This window comes from Ziziphus jujuba, chromosome 2 (genome assembly GCF_031755915.1).
Source record: "Ziziphus jujuba cultivar Dongzao chromosome 2, ASM3175591v1".
In the NCBI taxonomy this organism is placed as follows: Eukaryota; Viridiplantae; Streptophyta; class Magnoliopsida; order Rosales; family Rhamnaceae; genus Ziziphus; species Ziziphus jujuba.
In genome coordinates, this window is record NC_083380.1 from 8,234,082 (window position 1) to 8,247,657 (window position 13,576).

Here is a 13,576-nt window from a genome sequence, read left to right on the forward strand (position 1 = left end):
TACGGTTATAAGAAATTAAATAAGTTTTTGTGGCTTAATTAATGTGTTTTTTTCTTCTTCTTCTTATTATTATTTTATGGCATTTTCCATAACAGAGTGTAAAGTATAAGCAAGTGATACACAGAGGCACTAACACATGGAAGAATATTGCTGTGCCTCACTACACTTATGGCACATACCACCATGCAGTTACAATCCATGTGCATATGTTTGCATGAAGACCCAAATCTTGTTTTACTTAAAAAGAACAAAAGCCTCAAATTTCTCAGTCCATGCATCAAATCTTATGGGGATGATGGGAGGATAATGCCTTTGTTTCTTGAGAGAAGGTCGATTGGAATAACTTTGCTGATGGCAATATCCCATTCCATGCTTTTTAAGTTATTATTAATTGTAATTCAGAGAGAATGTTAAGATATGTTCCCCGCTTAAGTGGTAACATGTGTCCAATATTAAATATTAAAAATATCATTTTCAATTAAAATTTTAAATTAAAAAAGGTACCGACTAACCATTTAATACTTTTTTACACAAATATATTCTCAATATTTTATAATTTTAAATTAAATATAATATACTAATTTGATCTTTTAAAAACTACATCTCAATTTTTAGTAAGAGACTTGTGACACCCTTTCAATTAACATTTTAGTTACCATGTATAAATATATACAGTCTGTTTATGGTGCGAACAGTTCTCATGCGGACCATAATATTGATGACGATTTTTCATAATATTGATAATAATTTTTTAAAAAACTGTCATTAATACTATAAAAAATCATCACTAATACTGCGATTCTCATACGGACCATCCTCAACATAGAATTTTCATAAATATATATATATATATATATATATATATATATATAAATATATAAAAATTTAAAAATCAAAACAATTATGCATTATATATATATATATATATAAATATATAATTTTTCCACGTGCAGGCAACTACAAATTTAACTCCACATAAGAAGACAATATAGACATACATATATTATATTATTCAAAAAAAAAAACATTTACTATATGTCTATCTAATAAATACGTTGTACGGTTAACACGTGCTATAAAAGTAGGTGTTAAGATCCCATAAAGTTTTCTCTGTGTTGAAAACAAGGACCAAAAATGTTTTAATTGCGAATAAAAGTATGACTACGAAGGAAAAAAAAAAAAAAAAAAAGTCTTTGAAATTCTGTTGTCCCCATACCCGTTTAAAGCTGGGATTAATATGTTTAATATGTTCACTCAAAATCTCCTATATTTGATCCTAAAGATTGATCAGATCTCTAAAAGAAACGTTTCTGAAACAACTACTAGATTTTTATTTTTTATTTTTGGTAATAAACAACTACCATATTATATTCCCAGTGCAATATATTGTTATTTATTTATTTATCTTATAGAATAGACAAGGCCAGGTGACAAAACTGAAGGTCAGAGAATTAAAGAATGCATTACATGTAAGATTAAATTTTAAATCAACTACTTATTTTTAAGAAATTAAAGAATATTTACAAATTAATGTAGGGCAAAATCAACCCAATAATTACGGGAAACTGATACATGTACATGATAAATATGTACGAGAGACTAGAGATATACATGACTATCCTGTTAGAAAGGAAAACAAATTGGGCAAGTTTTAGTTGCTGATGTCAAAGTATTTTGGATCTGAAGGAAAATGATATTCCACATGCAACTGCAAATTATAAAAAGCAAGAAAACGTTGTCAGAGACTGTGCGTGCACGGCTTGTATGAAGCTCGTCATCTAGAAGGCTTTGAAACTTGGAACACTAGGATCCCACTACTAGTTTTTAACCACAAGAAATTGGCAATTTACCATTTTCAAAGTGAACAAAAGAGGAACATGAGTCCCTTATATTGTATTTTGTTTATGCCAGGTTGAGGCTAAAAGTCACAAAGAGCAAAATGAGATTTAAAAAAAAAAAAAATAGAGTTTGAAGCTGATTATCTGACCAAAATGCATATTAGACAAAACCATGCAATACCATAATAAGAGAAATTTGAAAACAAATCCAATGATATATATTACCTTGCCTTCATCGGAATCTGAATGACGTTGAGGGAACACTACCCTCAAATCATTGTACAAGTAGAAGCGGCGTTCACATTCAATGTTCATATTCCTTGCTGGTGCAGAAGAGGGGCTAGATTTGCTCCTTTGCATTGACCTTGAACTTTTCTTAGATAAAGGACAGAAGAAGCGGACATGAAGAGCATAACGCAGAACACCAGCACCCGTTGTATTCTTGTTGGCCTTTGAAGGGCTATTTACAGACTTCCTTCCATTTTCGTTGCATTTGTTTAGTATGCTGTTATCCTCCTTGCCAGTCTTTTCATATTCATGACCATTCAATCCACTATAGTGAGAGGGCGGCATGCCTTTCTCTCCCTTCCTTTGCGATTCATTGAAAACGTATTCAACATGGTCAGTACCTGCAGTTTCCGTTGCTTTTATACACTGGTTCGTAGATTTTTTATTTTGTGCAACGTTGTAGCCATTTGAATCTACATCATCACAGCTAAAAGGCAAAGAATGACTAGTATTTAGGGTCAAAGATGGCTTGGAATCACCTTCTACGTTAGAGTCTCCATGTCTTCCATTTCCAGCTGCAGATGTAGGAGATCCAGAAGAATCTAGAGTGATCTTTTGGCGGAGAAATGTCTGTTATTTCCATGAACAATGTGGAGGGAAACATCATCATAAGAACTTACTAGAAACTAAAAGCACTTAATCTGTTAACAAAAATAATAATAATAATAATAATCGTCAATATAGAACACAACATGAGACAGGAATTAAATTAGGAAGAAGAAAATCTTGATATTGCTTAAGGGATCCATGATGAAGATGTGTCATAAAAACTCTATCGTGATGCAGCTTCAAACATTCCAAAACAGTCTAAACAATCCACATTAAACTTAACATGAGACAGGCATTCAATTTGAAAGAAACAAAGTTTTAGCAGTCTTTTAAGGCATCACAGGGTATAATTATTTGTTACAGAAACTCTCTAGCAATACAAATCTAACGTGGCCTTTCCAACCTGTTCAGCCCTGTCAGCCGTAACTATGCAGCTTCAAACATATGAAAACCGCGTTACCTTCTTTTTCAAAGTTCCAAGGAATGGAAATACATTACTCACCAAATGAAAAGACAGTAAGCTCAACAAAACATATTATGAAAAATGGATCCAATCTCCTTGCCAATAAAGACAGCCATCACTGTCAACATGAGGTGATGCAAACTCACAAAAATCCAGTAGAAATCTAATTATATTGATCATGAGAAAAAGAAAAATTAAATGCTGATATAATCCAAAAATGACTACATTATTCCTTTTAATTCCAACCTACCTTTGTACCAGCTGGCATGTCGCTTAAATCATAATTACAAAAGAAGGTATGTATAGGTGTCTTCTCTGGATTGCTGAGGACCTGACATGAAATTAAATCCATCAGTATATGGCAACCAATTTTTGGTCCAAACATAAGAAGGCACTTTTCTGTGCTTATGAATACATGAATTAGCTGACATACTAATAAACAGTAACAACATGATTGTGCAACATCTTGTGCAATGCTTATCTGCACTTTTACCTAACAAACAAACAACCAACAATTAGATGCTGCCTGGATAGAAAGCCCAAAAGCCAATTACCAGTTGTATGCATCCTTTCATAGGTATACGCAAGCGACTCTTTTCTAATCGGGATTCATCAATGCTAAGGCTTCTCTTCATCTTAGAGCCTCTAAACTTGTTCGATTCCATGTTCCCAGCAAGATCTATGGATGAGTAATAAAGTAAGTAGTTATCTCCATCTACACTGGTCGCTGCAAATGGAAGTTTTTGTGAACGGGGTGAGAAATTTCCTCCAGTGACATTCAAAACAGCAAGGAAACCATCAATTCTCTGCAAAGGAAGATTTGCAAACAGGGAACCATAATTATGAAAGATATTGCTAAAATATGAACCTCAATAAATCCACTATGAATAAAAACAGCACATTTATACAAACAATACAACTGAAGATAAAAAAGCCAACCTGACTAACTTTTCCACAGAATAACCGACCAGACAACAGGGATTCCTCAAATGAACCAACCAAGGACCTCCTAACAGGCAGTCCACTTAGCGTTCTCACAAATTTGGAACCTTGAGGGTTAAAGTTCAAAGAATGACTCCAATGCTCAGTCATGCCATTGTTACTCTCAGAAGTAAACAAGTCCAACTTTTTCTCCAAAACATCAAGATCTTGTGGTGATTTACTTGGAATCCTGAAAGGCTCCTCATTCCAGTAAGATAAAGAGCCCGAGACAGTTCCATCAAGTGACTCCTCCATGTCCTTTAATGTTATATTATTATCATCTAACTTAGTATTTTCAGTGCATTTTCCTATATATTTCACTTTTTCAGGTAGCTTTGGACCAAGTGGGGACAAAGACAGCGAAGGAGATGCCACCTTCTTTAGAGGAATGGTTATAGCTTCCGTTTTGGGATGTCTATTGATTATTTCTCCAGAGCAATGAAAGCCAGGTGATGATAAAAAATCATGGTGAGGTTGCAACTCCTTGGTTTTATATAAAGGGCCATCAGTGAAAAAGATGGAGCTTGCACCACAATTATCATTTGGTGAATTCTTCCATTCTGGGGAGAAGGATGCAGGCCAGATTGGAATAGTGAAATAATTTGAGTCACCAATATGAGCTTTCTTGTTCTCTTGTAGTGCTGGAACATTGAATCTGTCATTACCTCCTGAAAGACCATCCTTATTAATGCCACCACTAATGTCTAAAGAATCACCAGTGAACTGGTCTTGGAGAAGCATTCCATTCAAAGGGGACAGCAGACGCTTCCTGACATGGGACCCACCGCCCTCAACTGCATCACCAATGTCACTAACAGCAATTGAAGAATGTTGATTTCCATCGAATTTATTACCAGAATTTAATGCTCTAGATTCAAAACCAATAATCCTAGGAACAGGTGTATGAATATTCTGTCCAGTTTTCCGAGTTAACCAGCAGTTTTGTTCCATAGAACTAATCTTCAATGGATGCATGTTGGATCTACCATCTTTATGTGTGTTAAAGAAATCTGGCTCCTTTTGAAGCTCTGTGATAGATTTCCGATGGAACTCCCCAAAAGAAGAACATGGTAAATCCACCTGCATGCGATTGCCAAGATTTCCTCCATGCAGGCCACTTAAATCACAGCTGCTCATACCAGCAATTTTAGGTGGATTTTGTGCAAATGTGCTCAAAGATACTGCCACTTCCTCAGCAATACTGCTTGAGGACACTTGAGGCAAGCCCATCTTCCAAACTGAGTATAATGTTCTTCTGAAATCTCAAGATGATTCCCTTTATTCGATTTTATCTTTTTCTCAGGTTTTTTTTGGGTCTCTGAGCTCAAAATTTCATTTCCATGCCCTCAATAATGAAATGAAGTTCAAGTTGCCTAGCCATATGAGTGCTATGAAGCAAGCCTTAACATGCCGCTGGCTTCCACCAATGAAAGAAGAAATTCCAAATCCAATTTGGAGTCGAGGGTACGACCTAACAAAGACATTGGATCTCATTTTAATCAGATAACATGATTGAAGTCAAACAGAAACCAGGAAGCCAAACAAAGAGAATTAACCACTTCTGGTTTTCTGGAAGCCAGTGCACGATAGTTGAAATGTTAGCTAAATGAGATAGAACAGAGAGATTGAAAAAAATAACCAAAAGAAAGATCAATGCCTTTCAAAACCCCATAATAATTTTTTGTTTCCTCACTTTAAAGAATTAAGAAGACAGATAATCCTCCCCTGTTTAAAGTCTTAAACTTGATCAGTAGAGCAAAATGCACAGAATACTCCAAACAAGAAGAATAGTTAAACCAGCAACAATTTCTAAAACATACTCAAACAAAAAACAATCTTTCACAACTTTTAACAAACAGATAGGATAAAAGCCCTTCTTAACTCCCCATCTTCAAGATGCTCCAAGCCACAAGAATACTGTACCATCTAAAAGAACTCTTAGAATTTTGCACATGGGTCTAGTTAATTGGTTGTCAAAAATCGATGAAAAGCCAACAAAAAAAAATCTCTTCCTATGCTAGATTTTTCATCAAAATGAACGAGAAGGAATAGAACTTCAACTTAGTTGAGCCTAACATAATAATTTACATATGAAATATAAATTGCCAGAAGCCCAAAATAGATAGAACGAGGATAAACCCAGAAATTCCATTCCTTTTTTCTGTTTCCTTAGCTCTCTCTCGGCAACCAACAAGATGGAAATTTTTCAAAAAAAGTGGAAAATCAAAATCCAAATTTTGATAAGATATAAGTTGACTATCACAGATAAAGCTTAAAATTTTTAAATTAATAAGCAGATAGATAGACAGAAACAAAAAATAAAGTCTAAAAGCCTGATAAACACGCACCGGTAAAAAGCTTGTGATCATATAATAACAATTAGGATTTGATCATACACGACGCTCATACTTGCTTTGCATTAAACTAAGCAAAAATTGGATAAAAAAATCCAAAAACCCATAAAAGAAAAAAACTCTCAAACCCTTTGTCTTTCTTATCTCTATGTTATTCCAAAGTTTTCTTCTTTTTTTCTTCTCCTTCCAGTCTCTTCTGTACCCTTTGCGGTTTCTCTCATTTCCATACTTGTTTCTCTCTCTCTTTTTTTAAAATTTTTTTTTTTTCCTAAAACTCTCCCTGTGGATGTGATGGGTGTTGGGTACTGGGTATTGATGGATGATTTGCTTTGTTGTAAGCCTCCCAAAATTGAAAACAAATTTTGTGGGTCATCTTACTTTAGCCAGAATTTTCTGGCTGTCTTGGCTGCCTCTATTTCTACATTGAAAACCACATTTTTCCATTTTTTTTTTTTTTGTTTTGTTTTGTTTTTTTTTTTTTCTTCTCCTTTTTCTTTATTGCCAAAAACCCCAAAACCATTGGCTCTGTACGCCTTCAAGTTGTGGCTTCTGTTTTTTTTCTTCTCAAATTTATAATTTTTTTATATAATATTTCTTTCCATTTTCATTTATTTCGTGTTGAGTCTACATCAAAACTTTTAATTGCCATAACATGCCCTTCACTTTCACCAAAAACACTGTTACGTACCACCTAATGAGCATTTCTGCTATATGCATTCACATTTACACGAAAATTCCCAGTTGCATGGCTGATTGTCCATTGTCCTTTCATTTTCCTCTTACACTGAATTTTCTTCTTTCCTATCTCTCATAACAAGGAAAATTAATAAATATAGTTGAGAAAAATGAAAATTATTTCCCTCATGTATTAATCACTATTCCCCAGCTAAATGTGAATTTCAATTATCTTAATGCAATGTGGAGTTCTATATATTTCTATTACCAATACATACCAATATTTTTTTTAAGACCGACTTATCCAAACAAAAAAAAAAAAAGGGAAATAGGTTTTTTATTTTACAGATATGGGACAAAAGTTAATTGTAAAGACCATCCACTTGTCCTAGCTAGCTAAGAGCATAAAGATATTATTATTTATTTTTTTATGGGACAGAATAGATAAATATTGATCTGAAGGCCTAAAACCAATTGTTTCTTAGATTCAGAAACTAGACCCAACTTGGGTTGCCATCAATTGCAATTGGCGTGGTAGTGGGTTTTCTTAAATTGCGTATGGTCAATGCATGTTGTTGCCGTGCCTGGTTTTACAATTAATTTAGACCCTTTCCTTTTCTATATATTTCAATGGGTTTTTTTTTTTTTTTTTGGGTGAAATAAAATTCAATGGCTTTGTTCCTTTTTCTATTCTAGGTATCTAGCAATGTCGGCTTTATTGAATTAAAGTTTGAAATATATATATATATATATATATTTTCTTCATTCTTTATAGGACAAATGTTCAAAGTAATTTACCTAGTAAGTTCCCAAGCCTTATAAAAGGGTCATCAATGACCTTTACTTTTATATTTTTTTGAATTTTTTTTTTAATACTTTATTTGGGATGTTTTGCCACAAGATTTTTTCTTAGAGGACGTAAGTTATGGGTTGGAATTCTAAACGCTATACAAATCATTGTATGATTTGAAGTTGATTATCCCTTTAATTAAGGCATCTTATAACTTTAGAAAATAATATATTATACATCTTCCACCAAGACATATAGATGTGCGTTTTGAAATCTCTCCCACTTGAAAAGCCTGACTTTAATGTTTTTTCACCCACCATTATTGCTGTATAACCAACCATTTTGTGAATTGTCATATATATGCTTGAAATTCCTGTTTTTGAAGAATTTGGTACTAATTCAATAAAGCTAAGTAGGCTGCCGACAACATGCGTCCCATGCCTATCTCTATGGTATATCTATGTATTACCAGTGCCTTCCGGTCCATCATCAATTCACATTTTCCCAAAATTTGCTATCTACTTTATGCTTTTAAATCTATTGGGTTTTTGGTGCCCTAAGATTTAAAGTTAGCAGTATATTCATCCATGTCAAAAACCATATCTTCTTGTTATTTTTAAACTACTTACTTTGATAATGGACCAGTCACAGGTTTAGCTAATTGTCCTCCTATACTATTTTTTTTTTTTCCCAAGCACTAAGAAAAAAAAGTTTGATTGGCCGGACTCTAGAGTACTATTTAGTGCAAATTAGATTCTTTGATGATGCATTGATTGGCCGGACTCTAGAGTACTATTTGGTGCAAATTAGATTCTTTGATGATGCATTATTTAATTATATAGATTGAATATAAAATATAAAAAATGAGAAAAATGAGAAAAATGAAGGAACCTTGTGGTTCAAAATCAAAGGTCAAATCCATAGAATTATAAAGTTTGAAACATAAATTATTGGCCCCAAAAAATAAAAAAATAAAAAAGGTTGCAAATTAGGGATGCAGTTCTATTGGGTTGGGCTTTAAATTGGATTAGAACTCCTATTAATGCCCAAGTATTGATTTCCTGTGGCTCAATTAATCGGCCCAGATATTAGTAATTGTGACCAATTGGTCTGGGTTTTTGTACACCTTTTAATTATGTTACTCTTTCATTTTTCATTTTTTATTTCTTATTTTTAGTTTTTAAAGAATTTCCATTCCCATCTTAAATTGCTTTTTCCTGTTCACATTTATTTTATCTTCTTAAATTCTATTTCTGTAATATTAATATTTCTCTATCTATATATGTATTTCTATATACATATATATATATATATTGCAATTATGAACATTATTGTTTTGTTTTTGCAAATGTATTTTTAGGATGTCATTAAGTACAGAATGAATTTACTGTTCCTAAAGAAAAATAATAATAATTAAATTGAGTTTCGTCATCAATAATTTCAGAATTTTATTCTAAACATTTTCTCTACGTCTCATAATCACCATGTATTTCAACGAAATCTTATTTTATTTGGCTGGAAATTTCAACTGAGTTCTTAAAAGGAATATTCTAGCCACACAATAAATGATTAAATTCTAACCACTCTACACTAATCAAATATATTATTATTTATAATTTAAAATTTGAATCAGAAAAAAAAACTTTTAGTTTACTAACTCATGGATATTATTTTTTGTTTTCTCCTTTTTTTTTTTATTTATTTATGAAAATAACACATGTCACCTAATAGTATGAGAAGTTTCTAAGTCAGATAAAGTCAATTGATAGTTGCGACATCATTTTCTTTCCACCATGATTTTTTTTTTCTTAGAAAATACATTTCCGGATTGATATATTAATATTAATTCAAACAATATCTCACTTATTCATAGCAACGAGTTTAATAAAATATCTTAATTGACATATTAAATTAAAAAATAAAAAAATAATTTTTTTTATTAAATTAAAACAATGTTTTCAAAATAACATTGTTTTGTTTTTTTATCATTTTAGCTTGGAAAAACCATACACTCTTTTTGAAAAGGAAAACAAAGGGCGAAAAAAAACAAAAGAAAAAATAAAATAAAAAAAGCAAAGTGAAAAGCATCAAATTGGGGAGAGAGAGAGAGAGAGAGGAAAAAGAAAAAGCAAAGGTCTTTATTGTTTGCATTCGGTTCACTGTTCATCTTTCTTTCTCCACCCACTTCATCATCCAATTGGGTTTTGTATTTTTCTCTTTTCTCTGTTTCTGTGTTGTGGGTTTTGGAGCAAAAAATTTGTTGTTTGGTTGAAGATGATAGACTTCGCTCGGGTACAGAAAGAGCTTCAAGAATGCAGCAGAGACGTTGAGAAATCTGGTATCAAAGTGAGCCCAAAGAGCGATGGCTCTCTTGCCCGTCTCATCGGAACCATTCCTGGTCCTGTTGGCACTCCCTACGAGGGTGGAACTTTTCAGATTGATATTTCACTCCCAGGTCCTTTCAATTTATATGCTTCTTTGTTTTGTACTTATTTGATTTTTCAGCTGAAAAATTATTCCTTTTTCTTTTCTGGGCTTGAACGTGATCTGGGTGTTGTCTTTTTTGTTAATTGGTATGAATGGCAGAAAGTAAAACCCTTATCGTTTTTACGAATTGGGTTGTGGAAAGTATTTCAAGGTTTTAATTGGGTACTTTATTGTGTTTAATTTGCAGTAAATTAGTGGACTTTTTAATAGTTTTAGGGGTTCAAATGAAGAAATTCAAATGCATTAATTTATTGAGAAGCAAATTTTTTGGTAGGTAGTTTTTTCGTTTATCTTATTCTGTACTCTTAATAGTTGATTTTTGTACTTTGAAAGCAGGAAATTGACCTTTAAACTGGGTATTACTTCACAAATTAAATCATTATTATGTTTTAGTTAGTTGTTTGTTATTCTATGATGAAGAAGCAGCAAATAGAAGACCGTGTTAACTTGATTTTCAATTACGTGTTTTCTCCTTGCAGATGGTTACCCTTTTGAGCCTCCTAAAATGCAGTTTGCAACCAAAGTTTGGTAGGGAATTTCTACTTTGTCTTTGTTTTTGTGTTTTTGTGTGTTTTATTGATTCGTTGAACATAAATTGCTGGAATGGAGTCCAGTTATATCATGCTTTGTATTTGCAAATAACCCATTTGTATGTATAAATAATTGAGAGGGAAAATATCACCTGATGAATGCAAGAAAGTCTCTCTGTTGTAATAAAATGAGAATATTAGTTGAGATTTAAAGGATACTGTAGGAAATCAGATTGAATGTCAAATTCAAATCGTTAAAATTTTTTTTTGTTTATTGAGTTCTTTTGTGGGCATTGCATTTAGCACGATGGTTATGAGCTAATTGTTACTCAAAAGTGAGTGTCTGACTGCTCCTGTCTGTTGGGCATGAGGAAACCTACCAATCGTACAGGTTGCTAACAACGAAATTTCATATGCATTGAATGAAATATTTGTTCTCTTATTCATAATCTTCTTGGCAGGATGGTATTGAAATTCATACGTTGTAGCTGTAATGCATGTTGCTGTTCCTCAACCTGCTTCATTTTTCATTTCTTCTTTCCTTTGCAAGATTAGCATGTTACAGTGAAACCTAAAGTTTCCAAAATCTGCATTATACTTGTGATTTATAATCGGTCCATAATAAAACTTAGTTTCAGGTGAGATCTTAGTGTCTTGGAGCAGTCATCGATGGAATGGATTGACTAATCATTACTTGGTGGCAACCGGTTTTAGATTTTAAAATCCATTGATCAGTTGTCTATTCATTAAGCATGGTCAGATATGTTTCTGAGGTTATTAATCTTGTATTTCCTGGTGTATATAACCTGTTGAAGGCACCCTAACATCAGCAGTCAGAGTGGAGCTATTTGCCTAGACATTTTGAAGGATCAATGGAGTCCAGCTCTCACATTGAAGACAGCTCTTCTTTCTGTACAGGCATTACTCTCTGCTCCTCAACCTGATGATCCTCAAGATGCTGTTGTGGCACAACAGGTCTGATTTGAATATCTTTGTCCTGTGATTCTCTTTTGAACAAATATGTTTTGTCCTGTGATTTAGTTGTTGTAGTTGCACTCTGTGGACATGTTGATGCTTATAAGATCATTGAATTTTTCATCTACCGTTTCCACCACAACCCCCCCCCCCCCCAAAAAAAAAAAAAATCTTGTATTCTTTTTTGGTCTTACTTAGTTGCTTTATGTTGACATAACAGTATCTTAGAGACTATCAGACCTTTGTTGGCACTGCTCGATACTGGACCGAAAGTTTTGCCAAAATATCATCTCTCGGGGTTGAGGAAAAGGTAAGTGAAAATGCTCTTTCTTAACATGTTTTTTTGGAAATTAAGTTCTGCTTTGTGCAAGCAAATATATTTTTCAAACAAAATTATCTCTCCTCTTTTTAGGTACAAAAACTTGTAGAAATGGGATTCCCTGAGGCTCAGGTAAGGAGTACTTTGGAGGTTGTTGGTGGCGACGAGAACTTGGCTCTTGAAAAGCTTTGCTCCAGTTAGAGGGTGAAAAACAACTACCACAAGATTTTAAGTCCTTTTTTGTTAATTATATGGTGCCACCCACCTTAAGAGGTTGGGGATTATACTGACACAAAAGGGTTAAATATAAAATATAAGGTTTTCTTTATTAGTTTAGCGTTTTGGTTGTCTTTCTTTTCTTTGTTGGTGACAATTTTTTAACCTTTGTGGATTATAACATAATATCTGATTTAACTATTTCCTTGATGCTGTTACCTTGTAGACAAGGTACAACGATATATTGCCAAACCTAAGTGTTGCTAATTTTAGAGCTCCTACTAATCAAACAAATTTTGATGAACTTAAGCCTCGGACCAAACTTTATTTATATATTTATTTTATATTTTTTCCTGTTTCTGTCTAATCTCTATCATGGAATGTGCATCTGATACAGGCTAGAAGAGAAGAACGTTTTAATGTGCCATGCCATCCTTGTAATAGCCCTTTAGCATTGATGATATATCATTGTTCTCTTTATGATTCTTCAACGTTTTTGCTAGAAGTTTTTTAAGGATTGAAAATGGCTAAAACAGGAGTTTGTATCGAAGTTCAACATTAAACATCATTGAATCGACAACTTGGTCTCAGTCTGAGGCCTCATCTACGGCATGCTTATTTTTCATCTTTGAGTTATCATCATTCTAAAATCCTTTATGGTAATGAAATCTCCGAAGTCCATGGATGTCATAAAGCATATTAAACACTAAGCCCAAAGATTATACATGCACAGGAGAACCAAGAACAAAGAGCTTTTTCCCTTTTCCTCGACTCTTTGGTTTTAAGAACCGAGTAATTATCCTTTTTCCACCCTTAGTGCCCAACCTAAAAGCGAACAGCTAATGCGATCAGCTTATTGAAGAGAGTTCTATAGTCGGTCCATGATCCTTGGATGCCAAAGGTGTTTTTGGGGTGATCTCGTAGTTCCTACGGGGTGGAGAGGATAAGGGTGGGTCCGTGAATTTTCCTTCCTTCTGCCACATTAGGCTCGAAGGGTTGAAGGGAGAGAAAAATAAACAAAAAACCAAAAGCAATGTAACAAACAGAATAAAAAAAAGATAAGCATTTATTTTGATCCACACCGTGTTATTTTCTTTATGGTAAATTGCAT

The 13,576-nt window shown here is 33.3% G+C and overlaps 2 protein-coding genes across 4 annotated transcripts; one reads left to right on the forward strand and one right to left on the reverse strand.

Moving 5' to 3' along the window:
• Positions 1 to 1,470: 1,470 nt before the first annotated feature.
• Positions 1,471 to 7,010, reverse strand: LOC107418103 (uncharacterized). Of its 3 annotated transcripts, XM_048473488.2 has the most exons (7): positions 6,468 to 7,009; positions 4,078 to 5,590; positions 3,693 to 3,944; positions 3,389 to 3,469; positions 2,606 to 2,696; positions 2,064 to 2,467; positions 1,733 to 1,918 (listed from the first exon to the last, which is right to left on the reverse strand). In XM_048473488.2, exons 2-7 carry the CDS (start codon positions 5,347 to 5,349, stop codon positions 1,856 to 1,858), a joined length of 2,163 nt encoding a protein of 720 aa, XP_048329445.2. In that variant the 5' UTR covers positions 5,350 to 5,590; positions 6,468 to 7,009; the 3' UTR covers positions 1,733 to 1,855. The 3 variants fall into 3 exon arrangements, with proteins under 3 accessions (XP_015882262.3, XP_048329444.2, XP_048329445.2); XM_016026776.4 differs by lacking the exon at positions 1,733 to 1,918 and adding an exon at positions 1,471 to 1,708 and having other exon boundaries at positions 2,064 to 2,696; positions 6,468 to 7,008; XM_048473487.2 differs by having other exon boundaries at positions 1,731 to 1,918; positions 2,064 to 2,696; positions 6,468 to 7,010.
• A 3,002-nt stretch (positions 7,011 to 10,012) lies between these two features.
• Positions 10,013 to 12,580, forward strand: LOC107418092 (ubiquitin-conjugating enzyme E2 27). Its single transcript, XM_016026763.4, has 5 exons — positions 10,013 to 10,393; positions 10,905 to 10,953; positions 11,771 to 11,930; positions 12,151 to 12,240; positions 12,343 to 12,580. The coding sequence occupies exons 1-5, from the start codon at positions 10,213 to 10,215 to the stop codon at positions 12,448 to 12,450; spliced, it is 588 nt and encodes a 195-aa protein (XP_015882249.1). The 5' UTR covers positions 10,013 to 10,212; the 3' UTR covers positions 12,451 to 12,580.
• The last annotated feature ends 996 nt before the right edge of the window (positions 12,581 to 13,576 follow it).